The following is a 19,034-nucleotide window of genomic DNA, read 5'->3' on the forward strand; positions in this document are numbered from 1 at the left end:
TCCCCTTTAATACTTATACTGCCCTAAAGTGGTGTTTACATAAGAAAAATGCATGTCGTAAAGGCAAACTAGTTTAAAAAATGCTTTTAATCACCTTCAGATTTTTGAGTACCTGCTAAGTTGATCTTTTGTATATAACCCTCCTATTCAAGTTGCATTAATTGCCATCCATTTGTAGAAAAGGCATCCAATTTCATCAAGTGCCCCCCATTAATAAAGGGTTTTGACACTTGGCAAAATATTTCTTACACTTTAATTTAGTTATTCACTCACTTTGCAAATTGCATTTTTTTTCCTGGTGGGATAGATTTGGTATCTTTCAAAATTAACTTGTCTAGCAAATTCGCAGGAATTTTTGACAGTGTAATCAGTATTCCCAACAACAGGTGACAAAATTCTTGCAAGATAACCAGAAATTGCATAAGTCAGAGAATTAACAAAAGAGACAATGGGTCTCAAAGGAATTCCCGGTTTATGAATTTTAGGTAAGCCATAAAAACATGGACATAAGCCGTCTCTGCAGTATAACATTTTGTACATAGTCACTAATTTTACCAGCTTTTTTCAAATCCAGCAAAATTTTGTTGAACTTTCTTTGAGTTTTACTGGTAGGATCAGAGTTTAAGACAGCATACGTACTTTTGTCGTTAAGCAGAGACAAGGCTTTGTCGTGATATTGCTGTTTGTCCATAAACAAAACACAATTACCCTTGTCAGCAGATGATACGAGCCTGTCTGGATCCTTTTTGAGAGCTATAAGCACATTGAAAACATTCTTACCCAGGAGGTTTCAGAGTTGTTTAGCAAAGCAGAGAGTTCACTGAGTGAATGAGAGAATAACGCACACAAACGCAGTATGGAACTGTGACATTCATCTATTCGTAGCTTGAAAAAAGAAAAACCAGTACTGACCATGAGCTTGTATCCTTTAGCACTCCATAAAGGAGGCCAAAATCTCAAACTCAATGGAAGCACATAGTTTTCTTTACAACAGTGATTGAAATACAAATGACAGCAAAACTTAGCAATGCGGACTCTGATGTTCGCGAGCCGGTTGCCCTTGTAACAACAGTTTGACCATACTTTTCTCACAAATAAATTATATTAAATGAGATGTGATTATTATGATTATGGGATGTGATTATTATGATTATGGGATGTTATCAAACCATGGTATGGTTAACAGCTTGTTTTCAGAGTAAGCTGCATTGTTCCCAGGAGGACACTGGTTGTTGCTATTTGTCCAACTTCCCAGTTTCCAGTCCCCAGTTTTACTTCTTTGCCAAGCAGCTGTGATCGCAAATGGTCAAAGTCATGTACCTTTAATGGTTTACATAAAAAATTTGCCACGACCTTGTGCATTTTCCATGTGAACTTTATGTGCATGTTACGGGGTGATTCCCTTCCTGAAATTGCCTTGTAGCTGCTCATCAAAATGAATTGCCACACAGCAATATCGTATAGAGGAGGCAGGAGTGACAGGGGGTTGGAAGAAGGCATCTTCAATCCTATATTGACAACTGGCCACTGGCAATCATTGACATTTATACAGATTATCTAACCCAAGGAAAAACTTGTGACCTCATAATTTATTTATTTTCAATAGCTGTCATGGCGGCTGGACCGACCTGGGTGAGCTCGCTACAATTTCTAGTACTCCTGCTTGGAACAGCAGTTTTAATCCAAGTGAGTATAAGTGGCGACTTTTTAGGGTTTTACCAGGCTACAAGCGTCTCAAAGACGTTTATTGCACCTGAATTCGTCTCATATTTGACAAACCACAGAAGATTTAAACCTCGTGCTAAACGATTTACTTCACGGAGGGTCCCACACACGGTCAAAGGAATAAGCAGCTTCAATCTGGAAAGGGATGTGCTTCTGTGCGGGGACGTGGCCATAAATCCTGGCCCGAAAGGGAAGAAGTCTATGTTGAAATACCCATGCAGTGAATGCCACAAAACAGTTAGAAACAACCAAAACGCCATCTTGTGTGCCACATGTGGAAACTGGTCACACGCTAAATGCCTCAATATGTCTCGGACTATTTTCCAGTACTACTTAGACCAGCCTGATATTGATTGGACCTGTCCAGCTTGTGCTCTACCGCCACTAACGGACTCCTTCTTTGAAGAAGTTTCTGAAGGTGATACACTAATTCCAGCTGAGGAGTATCAAGCGGAAACAACTCAAAATACAGCCTTCAAGCAGTTTCTTTAAAGAGATGTCACAGAAATTACTTCTGAAAACGATCAGCTAGAACTCTTTGGGAAACATCACAATAAGGATTTCTTAATTGCCCACTTGAACATTAACAGCATCCAAAATAAATTTGAAGAACTGACCGAAGTAATCAAGAAAATCAACGCCCACATAATGTTCGTAAGTGAGACCAAGATCGACGCAAGCTATCCCAACGCTCAGTTCAAAGTTCCGAACTACTCCCTCTACCGAAATGATAGGAAAAAGGGTGGCGGTGGAATTATGGCTTTAATATCTCAATCGCTAGTCAGGACACAGCTTAAACCTGATAAATCCTTTAAGACACTGGAAATAATTGCCTTCAAAATCAAAACAGATATGGACAATATGGTAATTGTTGGTATTTATCATCCCCCGAGAGCTCTGTGTGGCGAATATCAAACACTGTTGGAAAGCGAACTCAGTTATGTCTGTAACTGGGCAAGCTTGAACGGAAATTTTGTTGTAGTTACTGGTGACCTAAATCTGAACAGACTTCGCCCTGACAAACCTGAAGGTAAACTGCTTCTCGATTTGGAAGTTGAACAAGGTTTTGAATGTCTAATTACTAAGCCAACAAGAATAGAAAAGCGTGGAATAATTATAACAGAGAGTTTAATAGATGTTTTGCTCACTAATAGACCGGATAGCTTCCAGCTATCTGGTAATTACCATCCTTGCTTAAGTGATCACGACCTTGTTTACAGTGTCCTGAAGCAGAAAATAAATCACAACAAACCAAAGGTCATCACATTTAGGAGCTATAAGAACTTTGACCCTGAACATTATAAACAGGTTTTGTCCTCTACCCCATGGCACGTTGGACAATTGTTTGATGACGTCGACGATCAAGTTTACGTGTGGAATGCACTTATGAACAATATACTGGACGAAGTGGCACCTGTGAAAAAAATGCGTGTACGTGATAAAGATGTGCCCTACATGACGTCTCATTGGAAAAGTGCGATTAGAACTAAACGCAAAGCAAATGACAAGTACTTGAAAGACAAAACGCCAGAAAATTGGGAATTACGACGTAAAGCCAGAAACGAGGCCACTAAACAAAGAAGAATCGCCATCAAACAGTACTGGTATAATAAGTCAAACGATTTGAAAATCAATCCCAAGGCATTCTTCAAAACTTTCAAGCCATTTTTGGGCTCTAAGAGCTGTACTGAAAGAAACGACATCCACTTAAAAGTAAACGGCAGTATGATAACGAATCAACAACAAGTGGCTGAGGAATTGGTTGAGCATTTTGCTACCTTGGCGGATGGTATTGGCGGTACAGCGATTGAAAGAAAGTCAATAGAGGACTTTAGAGACCATCCTTGTGTTCAGAGGATACAACATGAAAATAGGAATTCCACTCAGACCATCCAAATCGAATTGGTTACACAGGGACAAGTCCTTGCAGTTCTCGATTCGCTGAACATAAACAAAGCCACCGGCACTGATGGAATTCCTTCAAAGGCTTTAAAAACAGGTGCTAATGAATTATCCGCTCCACTAACCACCTTGTTCAATTCTTGTATTAACAAGAATGCATGGCCTAGTGAATGGAAGTATGGGCATTGGGCCCCAGTATACAAAAAGGATGACAGGAATGCAAAGGAAAACTACCGGCCCATAACTCTCTTACCATGTGTAAGTAAAGTTCTTGAGAAGTTGGTTGGAGTGCAGATCAACTCTGGCTTTGGTAATCGCATTTACCAACACTCATCCGCTTATCGCAAAGCTCACAGCTGCGAAACAACATTGATCAATTTAGTAGAAGATTGGAGACTGGCGAGGGATCGAAAACAGGTTGTGAGCATACTTTCAACTGACATGTCAAAGGCATTTGACTCGTTACACCCACCACTACTTCTGAACAAGCTTGAAGCGTACGGTTTTCAGGAAAGCGCTATTCAACTTTTAAACAGCTATTTAAATGAACGGAAATATCAAGAAAAGATCGGCCGTCATGTTAGTTCGAGCCGATTCGTGAGTCGTGGCTGTCCTCAGGGTTCCGCGCTTGGCCCGTTGTTATGGAATGTTTTCCAGAATGACCTATCCTACTGCCTAACAGCGAACTTGTCTATGTATGCCGACGACCATCAAATTTACCACGCAGGAGCAGACCAGGCAGCTGTGACTTCCCAGTTAAAGGATAGTGCCAACTTAGCAACAACGTGGTACGATTCTAACTTATTGGCGGGAAACCTCAAAAAGTACCAAGTTTTGAACTTGGGCTTCACTCAAAATGACAGCAATATTTGCGTGAATGATGTTGTGATTGAAACTAAAGATAATATCATACTTCTAGGAGTAGTGTTAGATTCTAAGCTAAATTTCTCTGAGCATGTAATCTCTATCTGTAAAAAAGGCAGCCAGAGAATTGGTGTTCTAATGAGACTACGTAATTTAATTCCTATGAAATCTAAGTTAATATTATTCAAAAGCGCGATATTACCATTCCTCACGTACTGTCACCTAGTGTGGCATTTTTGTAAAGCGAGTGACACTCGAAAGCTTGAAAGACTACAAGAAAGAGGACTTAGAGCGGTTTTCAAGGATAATAATTCTAGTTATGAACAACTATTAGAGAAGGCAGATCTGCCAACACTACTAAATAGTCGCTTACAGGATCTGTGCATCCTTATGTATAAAGTAAAGCATAAACTGTGCCCTGCATATATAAGTAACATCTTTAAAGAACCAAATAGTAATTACAATCTGCGGCAAGCAGATTTCTCTATACCTAGGTATGAGACAGTCACCTATGGCAAGCACTCTATTAGATATTTAGGGCCTAGGCTATGGACAAAACTACCCAAGAGTATCAGGGACGTCACAACCCTAACGTCGTTTAAAAGCAAGATACGCCAACTCAATATAAGTGAACTTTTAGATGATGGCTGCGCAGGCTGTAGCCTTTGTTCATTTTGACTTCTGTGTATTTTTACTATAAATTTCTTAATGAGTTAACTATAGATATTTTACCTACTACTGTATATAGTTTTTTTTTTAGTTTGTATATTCTCCCCTAATTGGTGTCCCCAAATTAGTAAGGGATTTGTTCCCTGGCTAGACGGTTTTTGACACTTTAATAAAGTTTCTATTCTATTCTATTCTATTCCTATTACCGGCCTTTTCGTTGACTTCCATATTTGGATGGAGACAATCAATGACGGTAAATTCCTGCACCAGTCAGAAAACAAGCTCTTTGAGGTGCGAATATTGAAAATTAACAATGATTGATAATAACATCCCCTTGTTGAAATCCACAATGGCATCGTGTTCTACATCTTTGTCTGGGACAACAGGCTAAAAAAAGTGCCTTCCAGAAGAGCTGATGAAATTGCTAGATGTGGCAATTTATACCTTTGCCTGTCAGGCAGGATTGAGAACAAGGCATAAGCTTAGAGGAAACCCGGTATTAGAAGGCGTGAGCACATTCTTTGGCCAACTAAACAAAACTGCAAACCAGGATACAAAGAAGCAGATAAAGGACATCTCCCCTGGAAGATTGGGAGGATGGCAACCAGGCGAGGCACCATCGTCTGAACTCTTAATGTTGGTGTCCTCATGGATAAAGCTACTGAAATCTAAACAATTAATCAGGGAAGATCAGTGCCATCATGTGGTACCACATCTGCTGGTGGATGGGATAGAGTGGTTTGACAAGGAGGAGGAAAGGGTCAGGAAGAAAACATTGGCCAGGTGTTGGCGTTGCCAAAGTAAATGCAGGCACCATTTCCCCAAATTTGGGCACTTTAGAATAGAGTAAGTTGCTTATTCAAACAGGATACAGTATTAGGCTTATAATTTATGATGAAGGCCATCTTTCATACATACGTACAGTACATACCTACTTTATTAAGGCTCCCTGATCCTTCATAGAATCACCCCATTTTGGAAACCTGCAATGCTGCAAAATGTTGGTTTGCAAGTCGCAAATAAATTAGAACTTTCCTCTACTTTCCTCAACATTACCAGACAAGTTGCTGCGTGTGACATGTCAAACATGCAATTTGCAGCTTTTTGCATATCATTGCAAACAGAAATTGCAAGCATTGTGTAATATGGCCTTGAGAGTGTCACAGTTCAGCAGGGTAAAAATCAAAATCTTTGAAAACCTCTGGTTGCACTTCATTAAATAACACATGTATTTCAGATTCACTAACAAAAAAAATACAATTTCAACATGTAATTATCCTTTGGCTTATGAACAAATTTTTAGATGGGTGATTTATTGACTTGCAGAACAGGCATAATATCTGAGCATTTCAGTTGCCCATTTCGTGAAAACACAATAACTTCCTAAGCCTGATGAGTTATTTAATGCACATGATGTTTAAACTAAAAATGAAAATTTTCCTGCTTTTAAAAGCTAAACAATAAAATTCTTGAAATAATACAAAAAAAGTCGGTCTGGACTGTAGGATGAAAGCAAGACAGCAAGTATATAAATTCATATTTTTCTTTTTCTGTACCTTTGAGAAACAAACCCAGACTATTCCATCAAACCTTTTAGTTTCTAAACTCCATCAAACTCTTTCTTTTGATTGAGTTTGAATGAGTTTGATGGAGTTCGCAAATGCCATACAACAAAATCAAAACCCCCCCTCCCCCTTCCCCAAGAAGAAAACCATGACCATTTGAATTTTTTTGATTGAGTATGTTTTGTTTTGATTGCTTTGGGCAGCAAACTTTAAGAAAGGTTCAGTGTTTGATTTTGTTCCCTGACTGAACTGCATTCAAATTTTTCTTTTGGGTGATGTCATTAAGTTAATGTGAAATAATAAAAATTATTATATTACGTGTACACATTAATATAATTAAAATTAACACAACTCCAATGCATCTGGCAAAGTAAATATGGTAAACTTAACTCAAATATTATATTCTTTGCTGTTTGTAAGAGTCCAAAGTAGTTTTTCTGTTTTGCTGTTTTCTCCTTTCTGTGGTCTCTGCAAGTTTGACATCTACCCTGTCGCTTTATGTTGCGGCTCTATCAAAATGACTGCTCCCGAAAATGTCTCAACTTTGCAATTTGTGTTTGTGTCCTTGATACAACGTATTGGCATTCTTTGCAACAGAATTCCTTAAAACACTGATCAAACCAACTATTTAAAGCTTATGTTCAGAGTTTACTATTGTCGATCCTATTCATCTGGATCCTTTCCATCGTTTATACATTGTTTGACAGACTGTGTGCAAATTTGTTTTACTTGAATCTCTAAAAAATTTGCAGAGGCTGAACAAGCTTGCATGACAGTTGAATTTGTTCATGGGATGGGGGGAAAGGAAGTATGTGGTCTCTCTCTATAATTTGTTATTTTGAGGTAGCAGATTTCTCTTTAGATCACTAATAAACTATTTTACCAAGAATTTATCTTTCTTGTTACTTACGTTTGACGAATTGAACACCTCAACTTCTTGTAATTAAATTAACCTCATTAGTGCATATTTATTTCCCACATGAACTAAATAAAGATTCTAAATTTAAGAAAGACAATACTTTGTGTGTTTCTGCTCTTGGAAAAATGATGGAAGTTTTTTGCTATTTTGGGAGTATAGTCAGCAATCCATTGTCATACGATTGAAGAGATAAATGTAAGTCAATTAAAGCTGTTCCTTTGTCGCTATGTATGAAAGATGTAACTGGATATAGGTCCACTTGGTGTTTTTCCAGATTTAAAAGTGAGGCTGAGCTTATTTTTGCTCCAGCTGGTATTTTTTGTACAGAGTCAAAGTATGTAAGTGCCCTGAATATCTGTCCCTTTCATTGTTCTGAGCTTGGCATTGGATGGCGAAGGAACTGCTATTTCAATGCCTGCCAAGTCCCAGAGGAGATCAGCAATCATATTAAATGGGACGGGAAATCAGTTTTAAGAACTCAAGTTTGCAACAAGAACCCTAGCCAACAAATATCAAGCAAAGGCAGTGGTGAGACGACATGCGAGCCATAAATGTAAACCTTTTAGCTTGCCCTTCAGAATATTTCATTGGTGATTACTAGATATTATGTATTTGATGTAATCAGGGGCACTGTCCCAGTCTGTCACAAAATCAATGTTTTGAGAGTTGTCTTATCCAATTTAGTTGTACATTTGGTTGCATTTGGTGATATAAAATGGACAGGACAGTGTTCCTTTGGGCATAATACTTTGCCTGTTGTTGTCATGGTTGCATTTTTTTCCAAGCTAGTACCAATCGAAGGCTCGTCCTCCATCTTTCAGACCCTGCACTCTCCTAGGTGTCCCCATGTGTAAGGCAGGTGACCATGACATATCTCAGGCTTAATGTTCACTGTTCCTGCCCTATTTTAGGTGCTGTTTCACTGACCCCCAATCCTTTCCGTCCATCTCTCCACTTTCTCCCCCATCCAATGCCATCCCTAGGGTATGCCAGGTATCCATTACATATCACGGGTTCAATGTCACCCATGCACTGTACTGCCACAATCCGTTTAACGCTTCTCGTATTCATGAGTTAAAAATAATGTTGTTTGTTTGCCACCATTGGTGAACTTCACTCAACATCCAAATTTATCGCAAACTTGCAGGAGCAACTTTTGCTATAGTTATAAAATATGATAGAATTAAAGCTGTTTTTGGTAGCAATATATTTTTTTTCCTCCAAAAACAGGTAAAGCTCTAGAGGAAATTGTGCCTCAAGACGGCCACAGCAAAATGTTGACCCATATTTACAATGGTGTGGAGAACCAGATGAGCACACCACTCCTCTACAGTTCACTGAGCCAAACCTTAGACTCTCGAAACGATTTCATAATGTTGACAATCCAGCCAAGATTTAATTTGATCTGTTGATCTGGGACATGATTATTTGAGAAACTGATAAATACCATGAGTTTTTGGTCAGAACTGAACCATATAAACACAAGCAAGCTTTCACCCCTGTCACAAGAGAAGAAATGGAGGCCTTTGTTGGCATTCTCATTTTGATGGGAATTGTTAGGCTCCCGAAAACGGATGTACCGTGGTTTAGTAACTTGACCTTAGTAAAAAAAACTGCAGTAAATGCTCAAGTGTAAACACAGCCTTAGTGTCCTTTGAAACCATGTTGTCCTTAAAAGAGACCAGTTCATCATCTGTATAGGTGACAATCGTTTGGTTTTCTGGCAGAGATACTTGACTTTTTTTGGCATTGATAGCTGTTTGGTTTTGTTTTGCAACGCTTGTTGGGTTTTCCTCAGAGAGAACTATTGTTTGGCCTTCTACCCTTGTCTCTGCCGTTTTGGCGTTTTCTTCATTGCAATTTCTCATACTTTTGAGTATGAGTGGTTTCCCTTATGAGTGGTTTCCCTCAAACTTTTTGAGTGTTTTAATTGCGAGACCAATGTTAAGACCCCAAAACGGCTTTGCAAACAATTCGAGACTGCGAGACGTTTTGAGCCTTTTGAACCGCTCAAAAAAACGAGACTGCAAGATCGATCTGTGAGATTTAACTTAAATTTTACGAGACCCTTATTTTTCAGGGACCATTCACTATCCCTTTAATACCAGGTAAACAGTCGCAAAGTAAGTGTTGAGAACAACATACAGGCTCTCATCTTTCATATAACTAATTTCTGTTCTTTTCAGTGTCTTTTTGCAGTAAGCTATTCAAGGAGCAGTTTGCTGGTTTTCAGCTGGACGAATGATGCCATCAGCAAAGCACCGGTTACGTTTAAGCTATATACAGCACAATCTTTGAAATAAAACAAAAATTTTGTCAATATTTTCGTCGTATGGTTGTACTTCGCCACAGTACCATCCAGGCTCCCAGTTTGTCCCTTCCAGGTCTTTCTCAGTCCAAAGGACATCTACAAGTGTGCCGACATGAGTGTAAAAATTGGGAGACTCACTACCATCTTTTAATTTTGCTGGCTCTTTTCTTTTCCTTCCAGATCTTCTGACGTTTTCGTTTATCTTGCTTTGTATTCTCTTTGAATCTTTGGCCTCCGTTTTATCTTTGTTTGTTGATTTTCCTGGCCTTTCTTTGTCGACATTTGATCTTGACTTCTCCTTGATTTCCAATGCAGCTAAAATGACCTCTGGATCATGATTTGAAGAAGTTGCATCGATTGTTGGTGCGCTGTGCTGCAACAAATCTTGGAGGCAGCTGTTCCGGGCAGTCAGCATCACCACTGCTCTCCACTATCTGCTGAACCAACTCGTCCTTCTTTAAATTTGGGTTCATGCCCCCAGCTCTCTCAATGAGCGCTGTCCTGCTCTCCTTGTAGAGAGGATGCAACTTCCAAGCCTCTCGTTTCAAATCTTCTTCCTTCTGCTGACTTAATTGCTTTTGCACACTGGCATAAAACTGCGATGCTCTGTCAACGGAGATCCAACCTAGATAAGCGATTGCCCTCAATTCTTCTTCCAGAGGAGAAGGTAGGACACGAAAAGCACTTTCCAGTACTTTTTCTGTAAGGAACAAGCCTGAACACTCATCCCAAGGTCCCCTTGTAAAGTCTCGTCTTGCCTCATAACTGAGGTAATGGAGCTCCCCGCTCTCTATCCATCTCTGGTAGTCGGGAAGAGACTGACGATCAAATCTCTCCAATGGTTCCTTTGATCTCCAATCATCGTTTTCTCGGTAAATCGATACACTGTACTTATCAATAAATGCTGTTTGTAACAATGTTAATGTGCGGTAGTCCTCGCTGTAGCATCCTTTAAAATTCTTCTCTACACACCAAACATTTTCCAGATACTCCAAAATATCATTTTTTACTGGCTCGTAGGTAGTGTTATCCTCTCTTCTTCTCTCATCAGAAAGTAAACTGAATGAGTTCAGGCTGCTCTCGTCATTAAAGACAAAATTGTCTTCAGCACCAATCCCCCGAAAGCATTGTATTGGCTCCTTATTGTAAAATGCACTGCCTATGCATTTGCAAACTTCACTTGCCATGTGTTCCATGTTTTCTTTGTGCTCTTTGCTTCCGGGTGATGCACTCCTGTGAATCGCTTTTGAACAGAATGGACCATGACTAGATAACGCCCTGTTTTCAATGGCATGAACCCTTTCTACGAGGTTCCTTTTGCTTAGGTACTCAGCAAAAGCTCTCTGCGTGACCTTGTCCAAATTGAGAAATTTTAGAAACCAAACTAAACGCATTTGCACAAGAAAACTTGACGGAGATTCGGAGGGGCCATTATCGACAATAAAACCCATAACCTCCTTGAGTTGTCCTGTTTCGGGGTTGCGAAAGTACTTGTCCAGCAATGGTAGGGTCATCAAATAAAACAAGAAAACATGGAAAACAGTCTCCGGTTCACTTAGGGACAAGTTAATTCAGGTTATAGCTTTTCCTGTTCTAGTGACATTTATAACGGTGTCAGTTCCCATGATGTTTAGATCAACATTAGTGAGCTTTGGCGTGTCTATAAATAGATGAGTCATCAGAGTCACCGCATTCACTCGGGACTGATCGAAAGAGTGGTCAGGTGTTTCAAACTTGGACCAGCTTTTTCCGGGCTTCAAGCCAGGTGCAATATCCCCACACACAATGCACTTGGCATCTTAGGAATCCAGAAGGCAACCGCTTTCGTTTTGAGACATGGAATCAATAAGGTAGTTTACGTGTGAGGTGGACCAATGTGCATTTACTGGATAAAAGTTTTGGCTTGTATTTGGGGCTTTGTGCAGGGAGATATTGGCATTAACCCCCCTGCCATGGTGGTGTCATTCGGCCTGCTTTGAGCCTCTTTTGAAATTCATAGTGTATGTGTAGAGGCATGAGTTCGAAATCTTAAAGTCTGGTCTCACTCGATTTATTGACTCTTTGGCATGGCGTATAACGGTAACGTTGTCAGCAGCTTTAAAGAGAGTTGTGTCCAGCAATTGACGATCAGCTTCAAGTCCACCTCCACCTCGAAGATCTCTGTCTCCCTTGCCAAATGCGAATTCAATATACTGTGCAAGCTCAGGAAATTCCTCGCATTTTAGTTTTCTGCTGCGGCCATCTGCAACTGTTTTAAACATTTCTTTTTTAAATTTTTCTGCAGCTCGCTGAACATGTGCATGTTGCTGAGATGGGGTTTTTTCTGTTGTGGCAGCCTTTGTCTCCAGATCTGAACGCATTTGTTTGAACTTATCTAGATTTGAATCTAATTCACTTATATGTCCACATACACTTCCTTTGAAATGTTTTTCTTTTAGAGAAACAACACTTTTCACGCTTGTAATTTTTGCAATAATGGCCTCGAAAACATCTCTGTCTTTCTTCGTATCAAGATATCTCAAAACGTCATTGAATTTGCCTTTCAGGGTTGATTGAACATTGTCAGTGACATCCTTGTTTGACTGCAGATTTTCCAAAACAGTTGCTATATGGTTTACTACTTCTCCAATCGAAGTACCCTTGGATTCCACCAAAAAGGCCTTCTTATCAATGTATATTTGATCGACGTTAAGGTGTTTCCCAGCTTCTCATACGTATCGATAGCGCAAAAATAGTCACTAACTTCCTGGTTTAATAAAGTAGCTTTTGTCTTCTTGTATATTTTTGCAGCATCCATTGTAGGAATAAGTATTTTCTTTTGAATTTCTTTCGCCACATCCATCGCCCCTATTAATTCCGCTCATTTTGTTTCATCTTTGCAGATTTTCATTTCGTTTTCAATGGTTTCAATATTCTCTAGGAGGGTTCCGTCAACTTTACTTTGTTGAAGTGCTATCATCTCCTTGTTTGGCCCTTGCTGTGATGGTAATTCTGCGCGTCGTGCAGTTTGCGTACTATTTTTAGTTGCATGAATGTGTTGTTTAGAGTAAAATTTTCTTGACACACACGGAATTGGTAACGATGACCTTCCCATTAAGTATTGCTCAAATAAGTAAGCATGATCGTTGCTTTTGTTTTAATTAAAATCCCCGACTTGTTAAGCAGTTTCCGAATTTTCTTTTTTCAGTTTGCATGTTTTGGTTCACACTGTTGGTAATTTTTGAACTTTCAGTCTTTTTATCCATAGTAGAAGTCCCATTGAACTTTCCCTTGGTTGACATTTTGCCCTGTGTTTCTACGGTTTGTTCTTCTGTCATGACAGTCTTTTTACTTTCCATTGGTACGGTTTTATCCATTTCTTCCTCACGTCTTGTTGCGCTTAGGTTTGCCGTGGCGCTCTCCCTTGTCGCTTGTTTATTTTTCTTGTGATGAACACTACTGTCTTCATGTTCATTCTCAATCACTTTCCCACCCATCTCGTCCTCTGAAGAACCCTGTTCGGATTTTGTCTTTGTCCACAGTGATCCAGGTGCTTCAGTTTGCTCCTTTACAGCGGGCTTGCGGTCGCTTTCTTTTTTCACAGTAACATTTTCTGAAGAGCTTCCACCAGTTGTTCGTGTAGTGTGTTGTCGGGTTGGTTTCTTTTTGCTCTCAGTTTCCCCCGCATTATTGCCGTTTGTAGACCGTCCAGAGGACTTCTTCTTAACCGTAACATGCACTGGATTGTCTCTTGGTCTTCCGCTGTGTTTTTTCTCATCATCCGATCTCTTTTCAGCCTTTTGTCCTGCAGACCAATGTCGCTTTGGATTAACAGTGTAGTTTTTGCTTCCCTGCCGCTCAGCTGAATGATCGCTTTGCTCAAATTTCGCAAATTCTGGCTGTTGTGCTCCTTCGCGCGGCGCATGGCGTTTCACTGATTTGGGTTCTTTGTTGAATGAAATGCGCTGTTCCCTTGTTGCTTTAAAACTTTTTCTCTGTTCCACTGATTACTGGTACACTTTCTTTTAGGAGCAACAGATTTCCAATCGGCATCAGGACTTCCTTCATGCGGGTTTTTTTGTAACAGAGGAACAAAGGGATTTACTTTAAACTCCTTACATCGATCTGGCCATCCCCTTGTATTGGTCCACATTATTCGAAGAACTTGGTAAATAGGCAACAATTTAGTTCTTTGCTCTGGGTATAAGGGTTCAAGTGAAAAACCGACAACGCTGGCAAGACCCATGATTTGCAAAGTCCCACTGTAAGTGTAGTTCACTGACATAACCATCATTTCGTTTAAGAATGCTGCTTTGAAACCCTTTTCAGACAAAACTCTTTCTGACTCAAAGTTGAAACAAGTAAGATCAAAGAGCGATTCCAAAGGGAGAAAGCTGATGCCACCTTTTTTAGAATTAAACTGGATTTTAGCTCCTCTCAACACAGGATGATTTCTGTAATAGTCTCGGTGAATGGCAGGTTCAATACTTGTGCGAAGTCGCAGTTCAACCGCAAGTCTTTCGTCGCCACAAATTGCTATGCTGGCAGAATTAAAGAGACAGTTTCCATCACCAGTTGAACGTACAGGCAAGAACGGAAAGGAGTCAGGAATGATTTGAAGGGAAACTTTCTCAATTTGATGCTGGCCAACATACTCCTTCTGCAAGTTAAATGATACTCTGCCGTACTTTTTCTCCAAGGTTTCACAAAATGAAATGTACAAAGTGAAGTCCTTACGGCATGAAGCCAAGTTTCTCAAGTCCACTAAAGCCATTGATGATCCAAAACAATCCACCTACAAAAATTATAAACGTTGTTGAGCTCAAGTACGAGACTTAGGTCGGGTTTTCACAAATTTAACTTATCTCGCTTTAACATAATAAAGAGTGCTTTGTTTACCAACTAATTTTGATGGGTGTTTTCACACATATGTAAACTGTCACTTTTTGATGGGTTCCTGGAACCCGCGGATAGGCCGCACTTTTTTCCCGGAAAAATGGGACCGAAATTGGGGTTGCGCCTTATACGCAGGTACAAGCGTTTTGACACCTCATTAATATGCACGAGAACTCACGGTAGTACGGTAAATTCGCGTTTTAATGTTCACTTTAAATTGTTCCTAACTTACAACACATACAACTAAACACGAAGTCCATATCTTCGAAGAATCTTGATTTTCTCTGCAGCAATGAGCACATCAAGTTTTTAACGTGTTGCATGGAATAGCCATTCCTCCTCGTGGGCCTTTCGAGTGCTTCCTTTTTCCAGTCACTTTGCAGGAAATTACACCACCGTTCTCTATAAAATAGGATGCAGAATTCCATTGGTAAATGTCCAACAATTTTCTTCCCATCGATGCCAAGTTCTTCATAAACAGCCACTGCAAACTTGTCGTCTTCGTTCGACATTTCTCGATCAGTCAATCAGAAATCGCCGATTTTGGGTTTTCAACTGCTTCCATAAACATGATAACCTCTGATTTAACTCTCCATTTCATAAGTGTTAGTAGCTCCATTCATTTCTGCTCTTTAATTGGCAACGTGTGGATTCTAATGAAGGAAAAGTTTTCACATTCGATCATCACAATGCAACGTGACCTACAACATGGCAGTTCTAGGCACGTGCTTGGCAATCTATGTAACCAGAGTAACGCATGACCTTTGCTCCAATAGCAGAAGACTTCAATAAAGGCCGTGTTTACATTGTGTGACAGTAAGAATTGAAATCATTTCCGTCAAATACAGCACGCTTTAAACTTACCGTTGTTACTTACGCTTTAGAGAAAGGAAATCGAGAGGCAGCACGCCAGTTCCAAGTTGACGAGAAGAATGTTCGAAGGTGACGCTCACAGCAAGAAAAATTAAAAGGTCTTTGTCACAATCAGAGAGCGGCATGGTATTGCCCAGCTAAATTTCCTGAATTGGAGAAAGAACTGAAGGAATGGATTGACGAGAAGAGAAAAGCTGGTATAGGAATTTCCACCACAGTAATTCGTCTGAAAGCAAAATCGATGGCAAAAGCGAGAAACATTGCCGAGAGTGAGTTTAAGGCTTCAGTACACTGGTGTCATCACTTCATGGACCGACATGACTTGTCGATCCGCCGAAGAACAACAATTTGACAGAAACTGCCTGAGAACTTTGAGGACAAACTTGAGAAATTTCAGGCTTTCATTACTGCTGAACGAAAAAAGCACAAATATGAGCTCTCGTTGATTGGAAACGCAGACCAAACCCCGCTTACTTTTGACATGCCTTCAAATTCTACAGTGGACTCAAAAGGAACAAAATCAGTGTCGATCATGACAACTGGTCACGAGAAAGATCGTTTCACAGTGATGCTAGCCTGCCTAGGAGATGGAACGAAGCTTCCCCCCTATGTGGTGTTTAAACGAAAAACTCTGCCAAAAGATTTGGTGCTGCCACGGGGTATCCATGTTCGTGCTCAAGCCAAAGGGTGGATGGACGAATCGCTTGTAGAAGACTGGCTGAATATATATGGTATATATAAATATTTTACGCTTCCAAACTAGACCTGGCGCGCGAGACGAGGTGAAAAAATAACGCGTTCTCTTTTCCCGATTTGACAACATTGTAAAATTTTTTGAAGTTTGCCGACTCGCTTAAGTAAACTTCAAGCGAGTCAGGTAACTGTTTTCATGAGATTTCCAGTTGCATTTTTGACTTAAAAAATCGCCAGTGAATTTTATTGGCAATAATGACCTTGCATTACTGGGAGCGAGGTCACAGTGTATTAGAGGTGAATAAATTTACTTGCTTGTCAAAATATACGTATAATTTATCATATAATAAGCTATTTCTCGGAAAATATAGCGGAGTGTTTACTAAAGTTTTATATAAGAAAAAAAATTCATCTACATGTAAATACTTATAATTAAATAAATAGGAATTTGCAGTGGCACATCCACAGAGTGGTTCTTCGTCCACTGTCTCCAGATGGAATTTGAATTTAGAGTGTTACAAGATAAGGAACTGATCAAATATCTCAGTGTTAAACTAACTCTTATCAAAATACATAGAGCGGAACAGATTTTTCACGTGTAAAGGCAAAATGAGCTGTAGCAGCGGCGAGGGAAACAATAGGAACATGTCCCGCTCACTTGCGGTTTCCGCTCACTGGGGACAGTTATTTAGCCAATCAGTATTAAAACGGTGACAAAACCGTACATAAACTGATCTGATCACGTTTCTCTAGTCCGTGTGCCAGTCAGAGTGACAGTGTGGAAATGAGCGAAATCTTGCTTTACGTTGAGGAGGAATTATCTTGCTCTGTGACTCTTGAAGAGGAGGACCTGACAGTCGAAAGTTTTTGGAAGAATGTCCTCAATGAGGTGTCACGTCAGCCCACAATCTTGGACTTTGCTTCTGGCCAGTCGATCCGGCAGAAAGTAAAAAGTGATGCCTATTCAGCTGCCAGGGCAAGGAAGGTTAAAGTTTTTTCTGAAAGCGAGATAGAAGGGAGCACAGGTCTTCAGAAAATATATCAAACATTTTGGAACGAGAAGGCTGAATAAATATGCTCAAACAGTAACCTCACGACATTTAAACCTGGAGAAATCCAAGGTGCGATTAATGTTGCATGGACACTTGAGAAGACCCAGCATCTCAAAGAAGACATGGAAAAATTGCAAGAAGAAACTGGCCAGTCTTGTATCTTTTCAAATGTGGTTTTGAAGAAGTTTCAAAGCTCCAACCAAACCTTCGAAAAAAACAGTGAAAGATTGGAAAGTGCACACACAATGCTAAGCAAAACCCAGGACGCGCTAAAGAAAGAAAGATTTGAACTCTTTAAATGCAGTAATGGTGGACAGCACAAAATTGTTGTCGACAATATTGAGAAGCAGGGAACGAATTGAAAGCCAATCTGACGGAACTTTGCAGAGCTCAAGATGCATTGAGGAAGGCCCTTGACATAAAAAGGAAACTTTTAGACAATCTTGATGCTGCAAATCAGCAGGAAAAAGATGATTGTTTTGCATTAGACAGCAAATGAGTCACTTTTACATACATTCAAAAGTATTTAGACAGTGGCCACACTCAAGTTTATAAGAGATGACTCAAAAACTTTCGTTGATATTTGTTCGCATATGTTGCGTCAGAACATTATCCCTGGATAATACATTTTCTCATGGACAGATAACGCACATCATTCCCTACCTTTTGTCAAAATATCCCCATGATTGCCCCCATTGTTCAGTACCCGTTCAAAAAACTGCTTTCAAAGGTCCTATACAATGTATCGATTGGTATATTTTGCTCGTTTTATTTTTCTCTTTTCTTCTAAAGCGATTTTATGGTTTTGTATTGACCAAGTTATAAGCAGACCGTATTTTTTTATGAAACAATGTAAGCACAGAAATGCATACAGTAGTGTTTAGTTTTAATTAAAATTATCAGTTGGTTGATGTTTGAGACCTGAGGATTTGTCTTGTTTTGAGAATTTTATGCAACTGCTACGCAGGCTACTCTGCTTCTGCCACTTGCATTAAAAGTATACGCCGCATTGACCCTTCTCTGATTTGTTGAGAGTCAAATAAGTACGGTATTTCTAGTTGAGTTATGAATTAGCGCTGTTAAATTTGCTGTTAACATCTATGCGAATTTAATAACTTGTGAACAGCCGCTTCTTTATTTCACAGAGGCTTATGAGTAAGGCGGTCACAAATTAGTTTAGCGCTGTGGTTGCATGCAACCAAACTGAAAAGGTAAATTAGCTGCTAAATGACGGTAAAAGTAGAAGATATAAAAGCAGTTAAATCTAAGAAATAAGTGCTTGTGTTCATCACTTGGCTGATTTCCAAAGCACCTGAAATAAAAACAGCATCAGACAGTTATTTGTAAATCTTGATCCAAAGACCTTAACTTCTTATGTCACAAGAGTCACTCCTACAAGATGTGACACAGGGTTAAATTGGGAACTAGTGAAGAAAAAAATTGAAAAATCATCAAAGCCAAATAAAGCTACTGGACCGGACTTAGTCTCACCCAAGGACCTCAAACTCCTTGGGGTATCTTCTATCCATAGCCTGCTGCCAGTTTTCAAGAAAAGTATAGTTGATACAGTTTTTCCAACAAACTGG

At 39.7% G+C, this 19,034-nt stretch overlaps 1 protein-coding gene across 1 annotated transcript in view; it reads left to right on the forward strand.

Moving 5' to 3' along the window:
• Nucleotides 1–17,180: 17,180 nt before the first annotated feature.
• The window catches only part of LOC136279580 (piggyBac transposable element-derived protein 3-like), a 14,660-nt gene continuing 12,806 nt past the window's right edge, over nt 17,181–19,034 (forward strand). The window contains exons 1-2 of the mRNA XM_066163522.1: nt 17,181–17,381; nt 18,810–19,034. The exon at nt 18,810–19,034 is cut by the window's right edge and continues 294 nt beyond it. Coding sequence (XP_066019619.1) covers nt 17,181–17,381; nt 18,810–19,034 — 426 coding nt within the window. The remainder of the gene's footprint in view (nt 17,382–18,809) is intronic.

This window comes from Pocillopora verrucosa, chromosome 3 (assembly GCF_036669915.1).
Source record: "Pocillopora verrucosa isolate sample1 chromosome 3, ASM3666991v2, whole genome shotgun sequence".
NCBI lineage: Eukaryota > Metazoa > Cnidaria > Anthozoa > Scleractinia > Pocilloporidae > Pocillopora > Pocillopora verrucosa.